Source organism: Eptesicus fuscus, chromosome 7 (genome assembly GCF_027574615.1).
Source record: "Eptesicus fuscus isolate TK198812 chromosome 7, DD_ASM_mEF_20220401, whole genome shotgun sequence".
Taxonomy (NCBI): Eukaryota; Metazoa; Chordata; class Mammalia; order Chiroptera; family Vespertilionidae; genus Eptesicus; species Eptesicus fuscus.
Genome location: NC_072479.1, coordinates 86,246,421 through 86,270,620, shown reverse-complemented (window position 1 = coordinate 86,270,620; position 24,200 = coordinate 86,246,421). Strand labels below are relative to the sequence as shown.

Here is a 24,200-nt window from a genome sequence, read left to right as displayed (position 1 = left end):
AGGTGGGGGAGATAAGAGATCAACCAAAGGACTTGTATGCATGCATATAAACATAACCAATGGACGCAAAAATAGTGTGCAATTTCAAGTATGAATTTCAACTTCTATTATTTATGAAATTTTTTTTCCATATTTTAAAACATCTGTCTACATGTTTAAAATGACAAAATGTTAGTAGCAACATAATTTTTGGTGGCAAGTAACCAAAACAGAAACAACTTAAGTTGTATTACATCTGTGATATGATACACTCTTTATACAAATTAATTTTTAAATTTTCAATTGATTTTAGAGAGTGAGATGAAGGCAGGGAAACATTGACTTGTTGTTCCATTTAGTGATGCATTCATTGGTTGATTCTTGTGTGTGCCGTGCCACAACTTTGGCATATCAGGATGATGCTCTTACCAACTGAGCTACCTGGCCAGAGCTGTACTATGATATATTCTTATGTAGAAAAAGCAGACTCTAGAACAAAATGCATGACACAATTCCATATTTGAATAGGGGGAAGTGTGCTATAATTTTATTTATATCATGTGTATGCATGAAATGTCTGGAAAGACATCAAAGTTAACTGTAATGATTTTGTTTTAATATTTTGTTAATAATTGTCTTTTTGTTTTTTGTTCTAAGGGAATGACTAAGTCACACTGAGTTGTTAGGAAGAACCAAGACTTAATCTTTCTTTTCTTTAGCTACCTGAATTCCACTCATTTCTTCATATCAGAAATGCTTTGGTAGAGAATATTCGAGAAAGAAACCATCTCAACCTTGGCTAATATATATAGGGAACCTTACTATTTTTTAATGTAATTACCAATACTTAGATTCTTTCAAATAAATATATTTCTGAATTCTAACATGCAAAGAAGTTGAAGATGTGATTCTAAGTGAAAACAAAAAATTTTGAAAAAAATGTATGACCTGGGCATACATTGTATGTGGCTCAGTTGATTGATCATCTTCTCATGTACCAAAAAGGTCACAGGTTCCATCAATGTCTCTCTCTCACATCGTTTCTCTCTCTCTTTCTCTGAAATCAGTAAAAAAAAAAAAGACAGAGAGAATATATGGGTATAGTCCTATTACAATATAGCCATTATAATTCACATGTAAAACCACCCATATACAAAATAGCTGTAGGAATAGTGTTTATCACTGAATAGATATTTTCACTAGAATCTCTTCATTATGCATTTTCTCTTCATTACTTTTATTTTTTAAATGTTTAAAAATAAGCTTATGCCTATTTTTAGGCATGGCTCAGTGGTTGTCGACCAACCTATGAACCAGAAGGTCATGGTTCGATTCCGTCAGGGCACATGCCCAGGTTTCAGGATCAATCCCTAGCAGGAGGCAGCTGATCCATTGATACTCTCTCATCATTGATTATTTCTATTTCTCTTTCCTCTCTATTGCTTAAATTGTTTTTAACAGCAAATTTTAGTGTTGTGATCAGAATGTCTGATTTTATAAAAAAATAAATCAAAATGTTCTTTGGGCCCTAACCGGTTTGGCTCAGTGGATAGAGCTTTGGCCTGCTGACTGAAGGGTCCCAGGTTCAATTCCAGTCAAGGGCATGTACCTCTGTTTCGGGCACATTCCCAGTAGGAAGTGTGCAGGAGGCAGCTGAATCGATGTTTCTAACTCGATGTTTCTAACTCTCATCGATGTTTCTAACTCTATCCCTCTCCCTTCCTCTCTGTAAAAAATATATATATATATATTATATTTTTTTTCTTAAAAAGAAGCTTGGAATTAAAAAAAATGTTCTTTGGTTCCTTGATGATTGTGGATTTTACTATCCTCTGCCTTAGGTTTTCCCATTTTTACTCTAATAATATGTACCTTTTGGGTATAAGAAACAATAAATGAATGGCATTTCCATAAATGGCTGATTTCCAAAAGCTAACTATTAACATCAGAAATCAGTCCATTTCCCACTTTTCAATTTTAATTTCCTTTTTCTCCCTTACTTGCTTTCCTTTTTTTTCTTCAGTATCTAGCATGATGCTTTGAAGTTAATAGGTACTCCTGTCCTTTTTGCCACTCTAAATCTTCCTGAATTCTTAGCCATTTCTTGCTTATTCCCAACTTAATCCAAAGCAAACACAAGAAGCAAACAGGTGTGTGTATGTGTGTAAAAAATTGTCCCATGGCATGGTTTAGTACTGGGCTCTAACACTTTGGTTTGTTTTTTTTTTAAATGTATTTTTATTGATTTCAGAGAGGAAGCGAGAGGGGGAGAGAAATAGAAACATCCGTGATGAGAATCATTGATTGGCTGCCTCCTGTACACCTCCACATTGGGGATCCAGAATCAAAACTTGACCTCTTGGTTCATAGGTCAACGCTCAAACCATTGAGCCACGTCATCCTGATTGGACTCTATCACTTTGTAATAACTATTTTCCCAAGTTTCTAGACTGTGGTTCACCTTTCAGTATTTCCTCAAATTTGTTGCTTAGTATGTGCATTTATTTAGAGCCAAGAATTTTGTAGAAATGTTAGTGACAAATTACCTTTAAAAAGAAAAGCTCTAGTTTAATCTTTTTCCTTCACTCGTGCATCTAAAATATAAGTGAAAAGGGCAGGTGGCAGGAACAGATCAATTATTTTCAAAGTCAGAATAAAATCTGCTTGAATAGCAGTGACTTATTAGAGAATGGCATTTTCATTGTCCAATGAATGCTTTCTGTTTCAGTTATCTCCTTGGTCCCTAATATAGCACATGGCACACAACTAAAAAAATCAGACAGCTTAAAGGAATAGCATGTTGTCCTTAGGTCTTGGCAGAAGTTAATTATCCCTGCCTTCTTCTTCTGTAAATTGTCTAGACAATTGGATTGGATGAGATTATAGAGAACACTGGACAATTGGGGACACCATGAGGAAAATAACCAAGAAAACTGCTCTGGCTATTCTCTGCATCTCTGATGCTTCCGAGAGCTGGAGGTTTCCAAGGAGCAAAAGGCAGCGTAGTGAATGAAAGTGCCCCCAATCCAATAAATTTGGGGCAAGCCTGGATGGGAAAAGGACAGTAATAGGGGGGATTATTAGCATACTTTTTAGAGGGCTGCTTAGATCCTTATAAGGTGAGAACATAGTTTACCTGAAAAAATAATCTATTTCTAATTGGTCCTAGAATTTACTTATCTATTGGTCTCTGATCCTTTTTTCTTCGGTGTTAACATCAATACACTTATAGAGCCATACATTAAAATGGCACATTCAATTGTGCTTTAATCCTAGTCGGGTAGTTGGTCCACAAATTTGTCAAAAATAAAAGTATTTTGTCCTATCTAATTTTGCTCAATGGTTAGAGCATCAGCAGATGGACTGACGGGAGCAGTCAAGGGCTCTTACCTCGTACCTGGCAACCTATGGATGTTTCTCTCTCCCCTTCAGCTCTCTCTAGGAATCAATGGAGAGGGTATCCTCAGGTGAGGATTAACAAAAAATAAATAAATAAACAAATAAAAGCACTTTTATTTTTTAAATGTTTAAAAATAAGCTTATGCCTATTTTTAGGCGTGGCTCAGTGGTTGTGTCGACCAACCAATGAACCAGGAGGTCATGGTTCGATTCCGTCAGGGCACATGCCCAGGTTTCAGGATCAATCCCTAGCAGGAGGCAGCTGATCCATTGATACTCTCTCATCATTGATTATTTCTATTTCTCTTTCCTCTCTGACATCAATAAAAATATATATTTAAAATATATAAGCTTGTTTCTGGCAGGGTATAATTACACTGAAGAACAATCAGAACTACTCATGTGTTTCAAGTTGACATTCTAGTATCTGCCTCTCCCCTCTGCTGCCCTTCATTCAGCCCCTTCACAGACCCACGAGCTCTGCTTATCACGTTCCAGATGTGTCACTCTTCTCATAACTGAAAATGACAAATTGTAGTCTCACACACAAGGGGGGAGTAACTTGTTCAGGTCTAATGAATCAGTCCTAGCATCATATCCTAGTGACCTTTCCTTTGCTCATTTCTAAGATGGCAATCTCCCCAAAGTCTAGAGAAGATTTCAGTTAACGCCCGCCCCCCTCCCCCATAAAAAAATCCAATAAATACCCATGTTTAGCACATTTTTACTTATTATTAGACCACTGGGTGAAATCAGGATAGAGCCAACTAATGATAAAATAGACTTTATTTATTTGAATGTAAACTTGTACACCAACCAGCCAAACTGGTACTATTGTCATGTCAGCAAAATACAAAAAACATCTTTTACAAATACTTGAGTAATAAACAAATTAAAGGTTGTAGTAAAACAGCAAAAAGGGAAATCAGTGAAGCATATTATAGCTTAACCATTCACCTGAATTGAAGCTTTTAACAAGCCTCCCAACCCCAGAAAACATGAGGAATCCTTCATCACACACCTTTGTACTTTTGCCTTCTATTTTTGAGGTTAAGATTCTAGATCTAGCGTTATCCAAATACTAGATCTAGTATTATATCTGATTATCTATAGCCAGAGGCATCTTTTATCATTTGTCTAACAGCAGCAAGACTATAGAAGCCTCTTAAGACTCCAATCATACCCAACCCCTACCCACCCTCCAAATTGGCACAGTAGGCATAATGAGAAGCAGCATATGTTAAAAAAATCCTAGGAGAGATAATACAGCCACTGCCCAACTGAGATTGAGTAATACACCCATCATCACACTATGTTCATGGAAAAATCTGGGAATAAATCCGCGGATTGCTGGGTACCATAATACTTAGGGGCTTGCAGTATTGCATCATAGGCTTCCCCAGCCATTTCCAAGGAGGCCTCCAAATCACTGACAGGATTTTGCTGGAATTGGATCTGGGGCTGCAGGGATTCCTCTCCATAGCTACAGAATTGGTTGTTCCAGGCCTGGTTATTCCAAGCCTGGTTGTTCCAGGCTTGGGGACACCAGGTCTGACCATTCCAGGCAGGGTAGTTCCAAGATGGGCTGGTCCAGGAAGGGTTGCTCCATATGGAAAGGTTTCCAGAAGTGTTCACCAGGCATCCCTGGTGACAGGAGGAGAGGCCCAGGTACTCCGTAGTTGCTGAGCTCATCTGAAAGAGAAGGATGGGTTAACTGAAAGGGTATAGGACCATCAGAATTGTCTGTGGCTGTGGTGTTATGCTTCAGCAATAAACAAAACGAGAAAGCCATTGGAAAGGAAAGAGCAGAAGAAATAAGTTTCTTGTTACCTGGGTCATACGGTGGCTATTCTTTGGCCAGTTGTATTTCTGCCACCTCTTACATTTCATTCTCTGGTTCTGGAACCAGGTCTTAATCTGTAGAAAAGCATAAAATAATAATAATGCAGATAGGCTAGGGACCAAAGAATATTGTTAACATTTTTTTCCCCTGACAATTACTTACAATCATCTAAAGCTCAGAAACAAAATTTGAATTTCTAGTGTCTTTTTAAAAAATCATGAACTAATCTAATATTCTATCAATGAATTTCCAAGCCCCTCAAATCAGTTGGCTGCTTTTTGTATTATAAACCTAACCAGTCAGAGTGCAACTCTACTAACCAAAAAGTGCAATGTACATTTAAGGATCTATTCATCTCCCTTTGGTTTACCCATGCCATTGGTTACAGTTAATGGTAATCTGTTTGGAATATAAAGTGCCCTCCATATAAGCACATTACATATTTCATAATAGTGGTATTTTAATTCAGAATTATGAAACATGCAATTATTTAGAATACACCACATTATATTGCAGCACACAATAAACTAAAACTTAAGTTAGAAAATGAGACCACAGAGGGACAAGAATATATATATACCTGTTATAAAATCATGGAATAGAGAACTTTCTAAGTATGGCACAATGATAAAATTTTTTTCACTGAATATAATACCAATAAATGTATGAAAAAATAGAAATGTATGAAAAATGATTAACCTCATTAGTAATTAAATGAACACAGATGAAAAACAAAAGATGCAATTTTTACTTTAATAAGAAACAGTGTCCCATTTTCATGTTAAGTTATTTGGGGGTTTGCATAGAAACAGAGTGCACAGAAAGATGTTAGCAATGTTTATCTGCAAATCAGGTTTTTTAAAATTTCTTATTGCAAAGACAACAACAAAACAGCCTCACCTGTTTGTAGCTAAGGTTCAGGATGCTGGAAAGTTCTTGCATCTGCTGGAGGCTGAGATATTTCTGTCTTTGAAATCTCTCATTGAGTACACAGAGCTGGGTCTGTGAGAAGACGGTCCGGATCTTCTGTTTCTTGACCTGGGCTTTCTCCTCCTTCCCAGTCCTGTTCTCTACAGAAGTGGGGAGTGTTGCGCTGGGACTGCTGGGACTGGTGGAAGAATCAGGGCTGTTCTGAATAAGCAGGTCCATGGAGGAAGGAAGAGAAGAGACTGCTGGGAATAAAAACGACACTTTCCTCTAAAGCTTTTTAAATATTAAATTTGCAAATTTATTTGTTTTCTTTTTTTTTTTAATTTAATTTCAGAGAGGAAGGGAGAGGGAGAAAGAAATAGAAACAGCAATGATGAGAGAGAACCATCAGTCGGCTGCCTCCTGCACACCCCATACCGGGATCAAGCCCACAACCCGGGCATGTGCCCCGACAGGGAATCGAAACGTGACCTCCAGGTTCATAGTTCAATGTTCAACCACTGAGCAACACTGGCTGAACACAAATTTATTATTTTCAAAGCACTTTCCAAGTTCTCACAACCTCAAAGCTAAGTAATAACAATCCCTAAGCAACCTGAATAACTTGCCAACCTTTGTACAATCCAGTACGTGTACCAGTGTCACCACTTATACATACATTGGACATGGCTAAGGCCAATACAAAGGACATGGCTAATATTGCTGGGGAACAGAGTGGGACTCGAGCCTCTTTGACAACACTTGGCTGTTCAAAAAGGTCAAAACAGATTACTTGACTCCCACCTACAGTGTCCCATGGTAACTTCCTTTTGTAATTTTAATGATTAGCTACATAATTTTTTATTTTTAAAAATGTTTAAAATATATTTTATTAATTTTTTACAGGGAGAGGTATAGAGAGTTAGAAACATCGATCAGCTGCCTCCTGCACACCTCACACTGGGGATGTGCCCACAACCAAGGTACATGGCCCTTGACCGGAATCGAACCCGGGACCCTTCAGTCCACAGGCTGACGCTCTATCCACTGAGCCAAACCGGTTAGGGCAATTATCTACATAATTTTTTAAACTGATTGATGATCAGCTCTTTCTAGTCAGCACCGGGCCATGGACATCTCTCAGGACAACCCGCACAAGCGCCCCAAGACAGGGGGCAAGAGGAAGCCCCATCACGGGAAGTGAAAATAGGAGCTGAGACGCCCTGCTGCCAACACTAAGATTGCGCCCCCCTCCCTGCTACCCCCCTGCCGTAAACACACCGTCCCACTTGGGGGAGAGGCAGCAGCAACCAGTGCTGGGCCTTGAGGCTGGACATGGGCAACTTCTCCTGGGACTCAGGGTGTTGTATGTGAAAAACAAAGATTACTGATGTCGTCTACAACACATCCCAACAACGAACCGGCACCCACCAAGACCTTAGGAAAGAAATGCATGGTGCTCATTACAGCACCCCACACCGACAAGTGGTCCGGGTACCACTAGGCACCGCCCCTGGGCCAAAACAAGGGGGCCAAGTTAAGGAGGAAGAGAATTTAAACAAAAAACGATCAGAGGAAATTCAGAAGAAACATGGTGAAAGGAAAAAGAATGCCAGAATCATCCGTCTCCTAGCGAGCAGTTCCAGCAGGCAAGCTCCAGCACGCATCCCTCCAAGAGCGAGCCGGTGCGGCCGCGCAGAAGGCTCTGTGCTGGAGGGGCCAGGAGCTGGGGTTCAAGCTGAGGAAAATCAAGACCCAGAAAGGCAAATAAAGCCTTCTTCCTATCTTAGCTCATGTAATACAGGTGCTTATTCTAAAAAAAAATAAAAATATAAACTGATGATCCAATTCTGGAAATTCATCCTAAAGTCAACGGTTTACCAACCACGTATAAATACTAGGACTAACAGGACACGTGACTTTCAATAGGCTTCCATTTCAATCCCCAGACTTGGTCCTTTTTAAAAATTTATCTTATTGTTGAAAGTATTACAGATGTCCTCTTTGATTTTCTCCCCTCATATACCCTCTTCCACCCTAGACTTAGTCTGTATTAGCTCTGAAACCTCATTCCCAAAATTATCCCTCCCTCACTTATAGTCTTTAAGTTATTATTTTTTAAATTCTCACTCGAAGACTTTTATTCTTCAGTGATGAGAGAGAGATAGAGATAGAGAGAGAGAAACATGGATCCGTTGCCTCCTACAGGTACCCCGACCGGGGATCGAACCCCAAGATCCATCAGTTCACGGGACGACGGTCTAACCACTGAACACACAAGGCAGGGATAAGCTATTGTTTTGCACTATGTGGTAAGTTGGTTTACTTTTTCATTTTTAACAAACTGATCTCTTAAAAAAAAAAAAAAGGTACCAGCTTTAAGTATTCCAAGCATCCCCCACACCCCCAGTTATTATTCAGAAGCCTGAGTTTTGAAGCCAAACTGGGTATCAATGACAAACTCGAGCCACTTTGACTGTCAGCAGATTAAACGAAACCTTCTGAAATTAACCACCATAAAGAGGAATGGACACTTCCTTGGGATTGAGGAGATCTGAGCATCGCCTGTGCTCACAGAGCTCTAGAAAGGGAAAACATTTCAACAAGGTGGCATGTGTATAATTGCCGCGCCATTCCTGGCATTCCAGGAAGAGACGGGCCTGGAAGGTGATGCTCACCAGCAGACACCCTGCCCCCCACACCCCAAGCTGTGCCGTTACCACTCCTGGATTAGTAGTATTTACTGTTAATGTGTGTTCAGACGTAAACATCAGTTTATTTACCACTACGTATTTGTTTTCGCTGTGTCTACGCACAGAAGTTCTCAAACATACAGTATACAGTTGATCTGAGCTCCACGTCCCCAGTCGCAGCCCACAAGCCGACACCTGGCACACAGGTGAAAGGGCATGCGCCACTAAGTTACAACGGAAAGAGAGGGGTTTGCCAGGATTAATAGACTATGACACCTGCCTCTATAAATCATAAGTGGGCTGTGATTGCTGCTCAAGAGGGAAAAGAATGACCCTTACCCACCACCCCCTTTCTTTCTTCCCTTCTCCCTCCAGGAACTCAGACTTTTGAGGATTCCGTTTTTCCTTACCAGTTTCCGTGTGGAGTGTCTCAGCAGATGACATTTGCAAGGATGCATAGTTTTCTTCAGGCTCATAAATCTCAGGCACTGGTGAAGGCTCCCTAGAATCGGAGGATTCGGAGCAGGGCAGGCTCTGGGGATACGCCGAATCCACACTCATGTTGCTGAGTTGAAGGAGAGAGACAAAAACACCAAAGAGGTAGATTGTCAGGAAGACCCGGGCTTAAGTATTTAGCTAGAAGAGCTTAGAGAAATATGACAATCTCCAGAGGTAAAAGATTAAAAAAAAAAAAGGGAGGAAATGGGTCAGCTTTGCAGTGACAGGATCCAACCAGTCAATTTTGCAAAAAGATGAAAAATTTGGAGGCTCTGGATTTATAAAGGAGGCTCAACCAAATTTAGGCCCGCCCTCTGGCAGCCCCACACCCACACACACCCTTGCGAATTCTCAGTTAATCCTGTCTGCCAGGCTCACCACGGCCATTGTAATGCAAAAGGTAGCTGCAGAATAACCCAGACTGGGAGGGGAACGAGAATACTGGGGCCACCAACGCAATAAATCCAGCAATCATATACTTCTGGGTTCATCCCGTTTCCACCTTTTAAAATCAAAGATGCACCTCAGGTGAATGAAACTCCCACCAGGACAATCCATTTCTTGATCTTTAGACCCCTAGAAATTGGGCTAGATACGCAGAAGCTTCAACTGGCTCCGTTTTCCTCCTGGACTCACCCTGAGGTCACAATAAAACACACATTGTGTGTTAAATGGATGTCAAAAAATAGTACTTGTTTTCAACTTCCACTGAAGTTGCTTCTTGTTTTTCAGCTTTCTTCCCGACGGGAGTGTTGTCTTGTTCTCACCAAAAGCCAGAGGAAAGAAGCTGCAAACTGCTAAGACCCTCTGGTGCCCTGTTAGTAATTATGCACATACTGTTACTAGGGAAGATTTTTCGTTTCTATACACTCGTTACTGGATAGAATCTTGGTTCAGCCACTTTAAAAAGTCTCAGTTTCCTCATCCATCAATAGGGACAAAAGTGCCTTCTCTGTGTTGTTGTAAGAATTAAAGGAAGTAAAATGCTAAATGCACTACTGGACGCGTGGGTGACCTACAAATAGGTGGCTGCTGATAGAAATTGCACCAGGATCCTGTGCCCATGAGCTTCAACATTGAAATGACCTTTTGTGGTGCCTTTTATGTTCATCCAGTAGGCAAGATGATAGAATGAAAGCGCCACCTTTTAATTTTGCCTGGGGAATTACTAGATGTAAAATAATGAAATGTATTGACCACCCCAACTGAAAGGAGTTAAAGAAGAACAATCTGTAGGCAAATGATATTCCTATGGTGGACTTGCCGAAGTGTTTGTAGATAGGAGCCTTTTAGAGTCAATGCTTACCCTCCTGTCTACCCCTTTTTCCCCGAACAGTCGTCTTCTGGCTTTCCTCTCCCCTCCGACGGCTCTTTCTTTAATCAGCTTTTTCTCCTCTGGCCTGGCAATCTGGTCATGTCCTCCAACCCACACTCCTTCCCCACACCGTGCTTTTCGGTATGCCTTCCCAAGGGACATACTGTAGAGTTGGGTTCCAGCACTAATACATTCATGACAACGATAATAACAATCTACAGCTTCCAATTTTCCTCCCCATTTCCAAACTCAACATCCAAGAAATTTAAGATTTCTTCCCCCTTTTCAATCTCCCACCCCTAAAGTAAACCCTTAGCAACTCGCAAGCATATATTTTCCTAAAATACAACTCTTGGCTAATCACCCCATGCACTCTGCTCCATGGGTCTCCACCTAGAGCTGCTGGCTTTGCGCCTGTGCAGGCTGGGTGTGTTTTCTTCACAATTCAAAGATGCCAACTTGTGAGCCTAGGTCACAGTGATGGGCAACCTTTTGAGCTTGGTGTGTCAAACTTCGCCAAAAAACTGAGCATAACTCGGGTGGTGTGTCACTTGGAGGAAAAAACTAACTCCAAGACTCTAGTCGCAAATGTTTCATCCTCAGGAGCAGCAAATGTTTCATCCTCGGCATGCGGCCGCGTGTCATCAGAAATGGCTACGCGTGTCAGTGCTGACACGCGTGTCATAGGTTCGCCATCACTGGTAGGAATATTGCGGGGTCCAAGCAAGGGGGTGGAAATTCTATGTAACCTTTCCTTGTCTTTGCAGATCACTATTCTGGAGCAGGAGGGTCTGGCATAGGGGAGTCAAGTACACGGTGGGTAGAAAGACATGGTGCTTCCGGCAGATAGCCTCTGTCTCATTAGAAAAAGGATAGGGTTTCTTTAAAAAAGAGAATGTGAGGTAATAGATGCTAACTAAACTTAATATGGTAATCATTTCGTGACATGTACATATATCAAATGATTATGTTGTAAACCTTAAACTAATTCAATGTTATATGTCAGTTTACATCTCAATAAAACTGAGGGGGAAAATAAATAAAGAGGAACACCTGACTTCCGGGCTCTCCATTAGCAGTTTGGTAAATGAGAGCGATCAAGGCCACCATGCGTAGTTTTCCTGCAGCTCTCTAAACTGCAGGTACCAGCAGCTTTGTTCTTTGCTGATGGGGGTCTCTGCCTGAAAGCCCGGGACAAATTCACCCCACCCCCCCGGACCCGTGTTCCATTGTATCTAGTGGAAGAGCCTCCGGAATGAAAAACACAAAGGGAGGGGGTGGTAGCTAGAAGGCAGACTTACTACATTCTTTGCCCAGGAAAAGCAATTTGAATAAAGCCGAGAATGCTTCAGAAGCTGTCGGAGACCTTGGGTTTGTTTGGGTAGACGGTATGGGTGGGGGAGGGGTGTGTTATAAAGTGCTGGAGTCCAGGGCTGCAAATGGAAGTGACTCAATGAAACCCTTATTTTAGGTTTTACAGGCACACATCGGAGATAATGTGGGTTCCATTCCAGACCACCACAATGAAACAAATACCGCAATATCACGAGTTACACACATTTTTTGGTTTCTCGGGGCACATAAATGTTACATTTACTCCACTGTCACCGATTCAGTGTGCAATAGCATCACGTGTAAAATACAGTATACATACATTAATTTAAAATACATTTTGCTAACAATGTTAACCACCATCTGAGTGTTCAGCGAGTCATAATCGATTTTTTAAAATTATTTTAAAATTTATTTTTTTATTGAAGTAACATTGGTTTAAAACATTATACAAGTTTCAAGTTTTCAACATTATAATTGTGTCCTACATCATGCTCACTATCAAAAGTCTAGTTTCCATCCATCACCATACAATTGAGCCCCTTTATCCTATTTCTATCTTCTTTACATTATTTCACTCCACCTACTAAGCTCATTCAATAAGTAACTAACCGTTCCTGGTTGATATATGTACACACATATATGTGTATATATATATATATTGTGATTTAACAAACATCTATTGGCCAGGAAATATTTATTTATTTATTGCTTATTTTTTGAAATTATAGTCGAGAGGCCCAAGAAGTAAAGAAGTGACCAGGAGTAAAAAATACCTGTAAGTCTTTAATTTAATCTCCTCTTATAATTATTTTGCACTGTCCTGATGTTCCTCCTACTAACCTGGTGGTTCTCTCTCAGTTTCCTTTCTGGTTCCTCCTTATCCCCGGTATACTGAAAAGCTTAGTTCTCAAACCTCTTTTCTATTCACACACACTACATTGGTGATCTCATTCTGCCATAGAACTTTAAATGCCATCTATATACTTTATACTTTTGACTTTCAAATGTATATCTTTATCCCAGACCTATTCCCCTATCTCAAGTCTCATACATCCAACTCCTTACTTAACATCTTCACTTGAATTTCTAATAAGCAGCACACAATTAATACTTCCAAACCAAACTTGCAATATTCCTCCCCTACACAAGTTCTTCCTATAGCCTTCTCCATCAGTGTATGACAAATTCCATCTGGTTAATTGCTTAGGCCAAAATCATAAAACCATCTTTGTTTACTAGGCTATCAAAATATATCTAGAATCCAGTTGCTACTTTTAAAAATACATATTTTTTATTGATTTCAGAGAGGAATGGAGAGGGAGAGAGAGATAGAAACATCAATGATGAGAGAGAGTCATTGACCGGCTACCTCCTGCACGCCCCACACTGGGGACTGACTGGGAATCGAACCCTGACCTCCTGATTTATAGGCCGACCCTCAACCACTGAACCATGCCAGCTGGGCTCCAGTTGCTTCTTTTTAAAAATTTTTTTTACTACACATGTTTCCTTTTTTAACTGTTTGAGTGAATTTTTTATCATCACATGGACTAGGACTCAGAGAACCAGCAGCGTAGCAGGAAATGGTTATTTCTTTTATTTATTTATTTTAAAATATTTTTACTGATTTCAGAGAGGAAGGGAGAAAGGAGAGAGAAAAACATCAATGAGAAAGAATCATTGATCAGCCTGTTCCTCTAGGCCCCCTACTGGGGATCAAGCCGTAACCCCGGTATGTGCCCTGACTAGGAATCAAACCATGACCTCCTGGTTCATAGGTGATGCTCAACTACTGAGCCACACCAGCCAGGCAATTTATCTATCATCCATCTAACTATCTACCTATCTTTTAAAGAAATGTATTTATTTTGTTACTGCCCGAATCACAGAAGAGCTGGGGCTTGAAATTACCTGGGTCCTCTGGCAAAAGCGGAAGCTCACATTGGCAAGTTCCAACACAAGCTGAACTTAACCCCTTACTAAGTATCTAGAAGAAAGACTACTACACTATCCAAAGTGCCATATACTGCTTGGACTGTTCAGTGCCTTCTAACTGCCCTCCTTGTTTGCACCCTGCCTTCCTGTAATCTAGTCTCAACCTATAGGCCAAAATGAGAGAGAGAGAGAGAAAAATAGAGAGAGAGAGAGAGAATGATCTGTTGTTCCACTTACTAGTATTTATTCATTCATTGGTTGATTCTTTTTTTTTCCCAATTTTTTTTATTAAGGTATTATATGTGTACATATCTTACCATTGCCACCCCCCACTCCACTCCCATATATGCCCTCACCCCCCAGAGTTTTGCATCCGTTGGTTATGCTTATATGCATGCATACAAGTCCTTTGATTGATCTCTTATCTATTGGTTGATTCTTATATGTGCCCTGACGGGAGATCAAACTTACAACTTTGGTATATGGGGACAACAATCTAACCAACTGAGCTACCTGGCCAGGGCTTGTCCTAGATCTTTCAGTTGGGAGTGGGACCTAGGAGTCTTATCTTTTAAGATTCTCTAATTCTCGCTTTTTTGCAATGGTTTTATTGCCAGAACGCAAGTGTTGTAAAAACCACCACTAAATCAAACCCACAATGAGAAAGGAAAAGACTCATATTAACATCATCGTCTTGGACACATAGATTCCGGCAAGTCTACCACTACTGGCCATCTGACCTACAAGAGTGGTGGGATTGACAAAAGACCCATTAAAAAGTATGAGAAGAAAAAAAATTTTTTTTGAGAAGGAGGCTGCTGAGCTAGGGAAGGGGCTCCTTCAAGTGTGCCTGGATAAACTAAAAGCTGAACATGCCTTGCTGGTGTGGCTCAGTTGGTTGGAGTGTTGTCCCATGCACCGAAAGGTCTTGGGTTTGATTTCCAGTCAAGGCTCATACCTAGGTTTTGGACTCCATCCCCAGCCCTGGATGAGGTATGTGCAAGAGGCAGCCGATCAATGTTTCTCTGTCTCTTCCTTTTTCTCTCTCTCTCTCCCCTTCTTCTTTCTTGCCTCTCAGGCATTCATCTCCAAAACTCTAAGGTCTCCCCGAGAGACCTGCAACCAGGGAAGCAATGGGCAGTAGCAGCTCATCCTGGGCTAACCCCCTGAGCCTGTCTTCTCTTCTCTGACTTTCTAGGGAGCCAGAGCAGCCCTGCCTAGGCTCTGTCCTGTTGCTTCTTCTATCCTAACTAAGCCCTTCCTTGTTTCACTGGCTCCAGCTGTAATAAACATATTCTAAAATAAATAAATAAATCTCTAATCCTTGTGCACCCTAAATTTTGAGAAGCACTGCTCTGGAATACAGTGCTAGGCAGTAGGGAAAATACAGCTTCAGTGGTCAAAACACTGATATTCACAATATTGGAGAATTGCAAGAACTCTCAAAAACACACATTTCTTCCTTGTGGTTCAGTTTTAGAGTTGTCAGATCTTCCTCTAACTAAAGGTTTACAATATTTAAGAACTAAATTGTGTATACCAAATTCTAAGTCCTCCTAGTGGAGAGGTCTGAAGGGTAAACCATCCAACTGAATTGTCAGTCTGGACCGGGAGCAACCACTACAGAAAGCAGGGCTTCACTCCCCCTTTCCCACCCTGCCTTCAGGGTGTCTTTGACCCCATGGAAGAAAGGATTTCTTTTCCCATTCTTAGATCTAGCCCCCAGGAAAGGGAAGACATCTGGAAAAGTCTACCAAAGCTGGGCAAACATTTAACATTGCTCCGGAATGATGTGATATCATTGACCTAGAAGTGAACAGGCTTCTCGGTTTCTCAGTAGGTATTAGAAAATGCGGAAGAGGAACTTAGAAAAGTAGGTGGTTGTGGGAGTTGAGTCAGGTGAAGTGATGGTGGTTGTGGTGAAAAAAAAGGAGAAACTCGAGCACCCTAGTTGCTCTAATTTGCCGGTAGTGGAATGAAATAAAGCTGTTAATACTAGTAATAATGCATCTAAATATTGTACTTAAAGTATTTCAGGATGCCAGAGTAGTCTAATATTATAAAGGGATTAGAGAAAGAAGGAGCTAGAAGTTCCTGTCTCCCAGGAGTATGTACATGTCTTAAAATTTTTTATTTATCTATTTGAGAAAGAGAGAAACATTGATCTGCGGTTCTACTTATTTCTGCATTCATTTATTGGTTGATTCTTGTCTGTGCCCCATCTGCTAGCAACGAAGATCAATACTGTCTCCAACAACATAGCACCATTCCCCAGGTGGGTGATTTAGCCATCTACGCAGTGGCAGGTTAATTCTTAGGACCACTTGCATGTTGGAAGAAGCAGTACTTTGTTCTTATTAGAATAGACATTTATTCTGGATACAGATTTGCCTTTCCTGCACGAATGCTTCTGCCAAAATTACTATCTGTGCACTTACAGAATGCGTAATCTACCTCCACGGTGTTTCACACAGCATTCTGATTGATGAGTTCACTTTATTGAAAATGAAGTGTCACAAATGCGCTCACACTTATGGATTTCAGCAGTCTCACGGTGTTTCCAATGACCCTGAAGTAGTTGGCTAGGATGGCGGAATGGCCTTTGGAAGACCCATTTACAGTGCCAGCTAGGTGGCAACGCCTTTCAGGGCCGGGGGATTGTCCTACAGGAGGCTGTGCATGCTCCAAATCAACATTCAATACATGATGTTGTTTCTCCCATAGGCAGGATTTACAAGTCCAGGAATGCAGGAAAACAAAGACTTTGTATCATCTTATTGGAAAAGAGCACATTTTTTAATTCTACACAGGGTAGACAGAAGTATGACTTTGCTGTTTTCTTTTTAAAAAATATATTTTATTGATTTTTTACAGAGAGGAAGGGAGAGGGAGAGAGAGTCAGAAACATCGATGAGAGAGAAACATTAATCGGCTGCCTCTTGCACGCCCCCCACTGGGGATGTGCCCACAACCAAGGTACATGCCCTTGACCGGAATCAAACCTGGGACCCTTGAGTCTGCAGGCCGATGCTCTATCCACTGAGCCAAACCGGTCAGGGCATATTTTCTTTTTTAAAAATATATATTTTTTTATTGATTTCAGAGAGGGAGAGGAAGAGAGAGAAACATCAATGGTAAAGAGAATCATTGATCAGCTGCCTCCTGGCACAACTACACTAGAGATTGAGCCCACAACCCAGACAAATGCCCTGACTGGGAATAGAACTGCAGTCTCCTGGTTCATAGGTCGATGCTCAAACTGAGCCATGCTGGCTGGGCTGACTGCTGTTTTCTTTATTTGAAGATTAGATATGATTTTTTAAAATATATTTTATTGATTTTTTACAGAGAGGGAGAGAGATAGTCAGAAACATCAATGAGAGAGAAATATCAATCAGCTGCTTCCTGCACACCCCCCACTGGCGATGTGCCCACAATCAAGATACATGCCCCTGGCCAGGAATCGAACCCGGATCCTTCAGTCCGCAGGCCAACACTCTATCCACCGAGCCAAACTGGCTAGGGCGAAGATTAAATATGATTTAAGGAGATGTCTGTAGGTGCCAAGTTGACAAGAGATGAGCCATGATGGTTACTTTCATGTATCTATTTGGCTAGTCTAGATTACCATTATTTTATTATACACTATTCTAGTTGTTACTATAAAAAGTATTTTGTAAATGTAGTTAGCATTTACCATCAGCTGACTTAAGTAAAGGACATTATACTTAATAATCTGGGTGGGCCTTGAACAAAACTGATTTTTTCCTGAGGAAGAAGAAATCCCACCTGTGGACTGCAGCTTTGACCTGAGCCTGACAATTTCTAGCCAGCTAGCCTGCCCTATGGATTTTGGACTTGATAGTTCCCACAATCACCTAAGCCAATTCCTTGAAATAAATATCTATATCTAAATAAATATATCTATATCTATTTATCTCCTACTGGTTCTGTTTCTATGGTAGAACCTCAACTGATTCAGCTATTAGGTATCTGTATATATAAAAGACTAAGAGACCATTCCGACCGAATGACTGGTCATTATGACGCGCACTGACCACCAGGGGGCAGACACTCCATGCAGGAGCTGCCCCTGTTGGTCAGTGCGCTCCCACAGTCAACCTCCCCCAGCTGGCCAACCTCCCAGGCCCCTCCCCCCAGCCGGCAAGCCTCCCATGGTCCCTCCCCTCTATTCCTCCCCCCAGCTGGCAGGCCCCAGTGGCGGTGTGGCAGTGAGGGAAGGAAGAGGGGGGAAGGCGGGGCACTGCACAGTGGCGGGGTGCCAGCAGCGGCAGCGTCCTGCATCCGTTCCTTCTGCACTCAGCCCAGCTACCATTGCCTCCTTTCCCGACCACACCCATGCAGGAATTTTGTGCACTGGGCCTCTAGTATTACCAATAAATAAAAGAAAGGAAGAAAGAGTTAACACCTAGGCATTGACAGTGGCATCTGGTTTATTTGGTTTGTCCAATTTGGCATTTGTTATTAACCCTACCAGACTTGAGGCCCTGAACCTAACTGTCCCCTATACCTGGGCTCCTGAGCATTAAAGAGAAAAAATCAACATGATATAGAAAAATGGTAGTTACATGCAAACAAGTGGTTAGAATAAGATGGAACTTGGAGACATTGTAGAAAATAAGTACTAGGCAAAGTACCGAAAATTAGGTACAGCGTTATAGCGGTAGATTCGGAAATTACCAAAAAATCGGTACAGCGGTCTCTTAGGGTTAACAAAGGTATTTTTATTTGGCTTTATTAGTTTATCTTTAAAAATACATTAAAGCCCTAGCTGGTTTGACTCAGTGGATAGAGCATCGGCTTGCAGACTGAAGGGTCCCAGTTTCAATTCCGGTTAAGGGCACATGCCCAGGTTATGGGCACATGCCCAGGTTATGGGCTCGATCCCCAGTGTGGAGCTGATCAATGATTCTCTCATTACTGATGTTTCTATCTCTCTCTCCCCTCCTCTCTAAAAATCAATAAAAGTATATATTTTTTAAAAAGCTCAACATCACTAATTATCAAAGAGATGCAAATTAAAACAACAGTGAGGTACCACCTTACACCTACCAGTATGGCTACCACCAATAAATCAATAAATAAGTGCTGGTGAAGATGTGGAGAAAAAGGAACCCTCGCACATTGCTGGTGGGAATACAGACTGGTGCAACCACTACAGTGTAGAGTTTTCTCAAAAAAATTAAACTTGGAACTGCCATTTGACACAATGATCCCACTTCTATGAATATGTCCTAAGAAAATCTGAAACACCAATCTGAAAGAATATATGCACCCTATGTTCATAGCAGTGTTATTTATAACTAGTGGCCCAGTGCATGAAATTTGTGCATGGAGGGTGGCGGGGAGGTTCCTCAGCCTGGCCTGCACCCTCTCCAATCTGGGACCCCTTGAAGGATATCCTACTGCTGGTTTACAGGGATTGGGCCTAAATCAGCAGTCGGACATCCCTCTCGCAATCTGGGACTGCTGGCTCCTAACTTCTCACCTGCCTGCCTGCCTGCCTGATTGCCCCTAACCACTCTGCCTGCAAGCCTGCTCGATCCCAACTGCCCCCCGCCACTGGCTTGCTTGACCCCAAATCCCCCCCTGCCAGCCTGATCACCCCCAACTTCCCCCGTGCCAGTGTGCTCGCCCCCAACTGCCTCCCCTGCTGGCCTGCTCGCCCCCACTTTTCCTCCCCACTGGCCTGCTTGCCCCCAACTGCCCCCCTGCTGGCCTGCTCACTCCAAACTGCACCCCCTCGCTGTCCTGATCACCTCCAACTGACCCCCACTGATGGCCTGCTCACCCCCAATTGGACCCCCTGCTGGTCTGCTTACCCCCAATGGCCCTGCCCCCTACAAGCCTGATCACCCACAACTGCCCTCCCCTCTTGGCCTCTAACCGCCTCTACCTCAGCCCTGCCACCATGGCTTTGTCCAGAAGAATGTCTGGAAGGTTTCCTGGAAGGTCTCCCAGTCTAATTAGCATATTACCCTTTTATTAGTATAGGTAGCTAAAACCTGGAAACAGCCCTAGTGCCCATCAGAAGATGAATGGATAAAAAAAGAAAAAAAAAGTGGTAGCACTGTTATACCTGATGTTCTGTAACGCTGAGATGGCAGCCAAGCACCCCCTCTCTGAAGCGTGTAGGGTTGCTATTGATCATGTGACATCTATGAACTGCACATCACTGATGCTTATTTATCTGTGGGCTGTTACTACATTGAAGGTCCAGGAGAACCTCCTTTTGCCACATTCTTTGAAAACCAAGCTGAGGTGAAGAGGGAACACGGAAAGCGATTTCTAAGACATCTAAGAAGACATGCCTTCCGGTGATTGAGAGGCCTGAGATAGATAACTGGGGAACCGGCATTCAAGCTCTAGAGTCTGCTCTGGAATTGGAGAACCAGTTAACCAAGCTCCTGCTAGACCTGAAGACCACAGCTTCTGTCAACAATGCATCTATTGTCTTATGTTTCATGGAAACGTACCTGGATAAACAGAGGAACAACACAAATAACTGCAATGCCAGCTTGTATACAAGGAATTAGAAAATCAGGCCCAGGAGGAGGAAGACCCATTAAAAAAGCCTGCTGAAGTGTTAGGTAAATAGACCTAACATCTGAAGGCCACAAAGCAAGTCTTGCCATTGTGGTAAGTCCCAAAAATCAGCCACTTAAGAATCTTTTCTTTTTCCACAGTAGAGAAATTGATAACTTTGTACATACAGTTTGACACACACACTAAGAATATGCTGGAGCCCTAACTGGTGTTTCTCAGTGGGCCCCGAAATGTTCAAAAGTCTATTCTCTCTTATAAGAAATATTTTTTTAATTAAACCGATTGATACTTGAAATCACATGGAAAGCTTTATCAAATAAAAATTAATATATTTTACTTATACATATATATTAAATGTTATAAAGGTTTTCACCTATAAGAAGGGCAAAAACAATATATTTCTTAAATATAGCCAAATTGTTCAACAGCAGTAAAATTTCTAAAAAGACAAAAGCCATACTTTTAAATCAGACCAATAAAGTATCAGACCTATAAGTTTTACTAAATAAGTTTCTTTACTTTTTAATTAAAGATACCTACTTAAGTTAATTTATAAATTAGCCCTTTAAAATATAACCAAGATCTCATATAAATTAAGTTACATAAGAAACTAATGTTTAAATAATTAAATCCAAATAAAATCTAGGAACAGATTAGAAACCATCATTTACTACCTAACTTCATATAGCCACCTTCATTAAGCTAGAGGCGGGGCAACATTTACAGTTTGTAAAAGCAGACGTAAATTTACTTTATTTTAAATAAAGATACATACTTTAATTACTTAAATAAATAAGTTTATTAAATTATAATCAAGGTTTTCAGCTCAATAAAAAGCCAATATTTTTATAAACAATTCTAACAAAGATCAGAACAGCCAGTTTGAAATTGAATTACCATAGCCTAGAGCAAAGAATATCCTTACATAACATTATTCTACAATGTCATTATCATTTTTAATATTTTACAACAGCATATTGTACATTTATCCCAAACAAACTTACAAACTAATTCTTTGAATATTTAGCAACAATTTAAAAGGACATAAAAGGATTTAATCCCTTCCACTGTGTGGAAGGCCCCCTGGGAGAGCACTTGAGCATTCTATATTGGCTTCTCTTACCCTTTTTGCCAAGAGGGACCCTCCCACTGTTGCCTGAACTTTCTATTCATACTGAGATTGAAGCCTCATGGTGGCTGGTACCATAGATCTGTCTCTCGCCCATTGGTGTGACCTGGGCCCTCCCTGGAGAAGAAACCTGGGTTCCCCAAGATATGTGATCAATGCTGGGGCCCCGCCAGCAGGCAAGGGGATCCCAAGGCAGGTACTGGGCATGGAGGCCACAGTGGCATAAGCTACCAAGGAGACAGAACTGAACCTTACATCACCCTGCTTGGCCCCAGAGGATGGCTGGTTAGCCAGAGATGGGTAAGATTTCTCAGGGAAGGAACAACCTAAGACAGGCACAGTCGCAAAGGGGCCATCAGGAGAGAACTTGGGAGTCAACAGAGGTGGGGCACAGATCCTCACCCCCCCCAACATTACAGGGGCTTAAACCCTCGCCCCTTCTGAGGGAGGTCTCCTGCCCCATGGCTGCTTCGCGCTTCCCATGCCCGGCTCAGATCGGGACCGAGGTAACAGACAGAGACTTGGCCCAGCTCAGATCGGGATCCAGAAACAGAGACGTGGCTAACAGCAGCTGCCCTATATCCAAATCCAGCTTAACACCAGGAATGCTCAGGGCTTTCTCAGGGATACAAATAATCCTTTCCATTAATATTTACAGGGTAAACTAAGATTGTTGATAAAATACTAAATTTAAAAGTAAATTAGTAGTCAGTCTTACTATAAAAGTACTTATAATATAGCTAGCTAGTCGCCTATAGGCTCAACCTTCAAACTACAGCCCTACAGGTTACCTATTGTAAAAAGAAAGACAAAGATTCTTAAATAAAACTCTCTATAGCCTGAAAATTATTTCTAGAAGGAAATAAAGAGGTTTCCTTCAAATGTTATCCTACCTAATAATAGACAGATATGCAAATTGACCATACCTTCACTATGCCCACGATTGGCCAGGAGGTGCGGGGGGGGGGGAACTCGGGGTGGCTGATTTGGCCAGCAGGACGCTGAGCTTGCGTCGCGGCGGCTCGAGCTCAGTGTCTGCACCATGGCTGTGCTGCGGCACAGAAGAGGCCTCTGGGGCAGCGAGCTCATGTCCCGCCGTGGACCATCAAAAGCGGGGGAGCTGGGTGCCTGTCTGCTCTGGCACCAGGCCTTTCGGAAGCCTCTGCCGAGCTGGAGGCTTCTGAAAGGCCTGGTGCACCAGCGGACAAGCACCCAGTTCCCCCGTGATCGAAAGCGAAAGCGTGTAGGGGACCCTACACGTGCATGATTCAATCATGCACTGGGCCTCTAGTAGGAATTATAATTAAAAGTCTATATGTTTAGCCTTTTAAACTAAGGTAAATAATTTATGTTTTTTTCTCTCTAATAAGTTTTATATAAAATTAAAGATTAATAGCAAAAACTTAATGTCATTTATTGTTCATAATCTAGGACAAGTAAAGTTAATAAATAAATTAAGCTTTATGTCAGGTTAATTTAAATTAGCTAATTAAAATAAGTAAGTATTCATAAAAACTTAATTATACTAGGCAAAAAACTATTCCTAAAGTATTAACAAAACTTTGTTAATAGTTCATCTCATAGTAAAATTACTTAACATACAATGAATCCAAAGCAATCATATTTCTATACAAAAATTAAAAATAAAAGATTATCAAGAGTACATTAAAAAATTTTACAAAAACCTCATAATAATACAAAAAAGAGATTAATAGATTAATATTTTAAAAGAAATATCCTATAAGTAAATTACATCAAGCCTTAATTACTTTAAAATTTTTACTCAAAAATTAATTTTTCATTTATAATATTGATAACAAGACACCCATAAAATCTTAAAATAACCCAAAGGAAAATAAGCCAAAAGAAAATCATTTAGACAAAAATCAAAAGGATCCCAACTCTAATTTACAGAAAAGATTTCTTTATTAACCTTTGGTCGAGAATATGTTTATATATTTCCAGAAAAGCCCATGTAGATTCCTACAACAACGGATCCCAGAGAGGACCTGATAGAACTGTTCTAGCCACAGAGTGGGCAGTGGCCCACAAGAACAAAGGTAAAATAGTCCAGAAATAAATATAGTAAGATGCCTTACCATGCAAGCAGTCAGCACCTGTATATTACTACAGGTTGCCCAGGACCAGAGCAAGAAAGGTCGGTGTGTGTACTTCCAGATCATGTATATACACCCTTCTACATAAAAGTCAAAATATTTAATGTTTTGTGTTCTACCGGGACCCCTGGCTTAAGGACTTACTTTATTTCTAACACAGGAAATAGTATTAACTACCACATTAAAAGAAATATTATACCTCAAGCATTAACCATTTTTACAGATAAATCCAGTTCTAGAAAGGCTAGATATACTACAGCAGGGGAGAAAAAGGTCCTTCAAACCCCTTATATTTCAGTAGAAATACAAGCTCTTATTTATACCTTAACAGATGTTACTACAGAGCCCATCAACCTATAGTAATAGTACTTATGTGGTAAGTATAACAAGAATTATTAAAACAGCTACTATAGAGCACACTAATTTAGAAGAACTTTTCATTTAATTTTCAGCCTTTAAAATGTTATTTAACAATAACAAT

At 41.0% G+C, this 24,200-nt stretch overlaps 1 protein-coding gene and 2 pseudogenes across 1 annotated transcript; 2 read left to right on the top strand and 1 right to left on the bottom strand.

Moving 5' to 3' along the window:
• Nucleotides 1-4,683: 4,683 nt before the first annotated feature.
• Nucleotides 4,684-9,384, bottom strand: NANOG (Nanog homeobox). Its single transcript, XM_008140821.3, has 4 exons — nt 9,234-9,384; nt 6,122-6,390; nt 5,209-5,295; nt 4,684-5,070 (listed from the first exon to the last, which is right to left on the bottom strand). Exons 1-4 carry the CDS (start codon nt 9,382-9,384, stop codon nt 4,684-4,686), a joined length of 894 nt encoding a protein of 297 aa, XP_008139043.1.
• On the top strand, nt 7,260-7,901 carry LOC129149688 (40S ribosomal protein S8-like; annotated as a pseudogene).
• A 10,643-nt stretch (nt 9,385-20,027) lies between the features above and the next one.
• On the top strand, nt 20,028-20,525 carry LOC129149731 (ferritin, heavy subunit-like; annotated as a pseudogene).
• The last annotated feature ends 3,675 nt before the right edge of the window (nt 20,526-24,200 follow it).

Bases quoted from the DNA above. Each gene is read 5' to 3' on its own strand.
- NANOG (XM_008140821.3), bottom strand. From the start codon at position 9,384: ATGAGTGTGGATTCGGCGTATCCCCAGAGCCTGCCCTGCTCCGAATCC. The intron at 6,391-9,233 runs GTAAGGAAAAAC...TATTCCCAGCAG, and splicing joins GACACTCCACACGGAAACTG to TCTCTTCTCTTCCTTCCTCC. The intron at 5,071-5,208 runs GTAACAAGAAAC...CTTCTCTTTCAG, and splicing joins ATAGCCACCGTATGACCCAG to ATGAGCTCAGCAACTACGGA.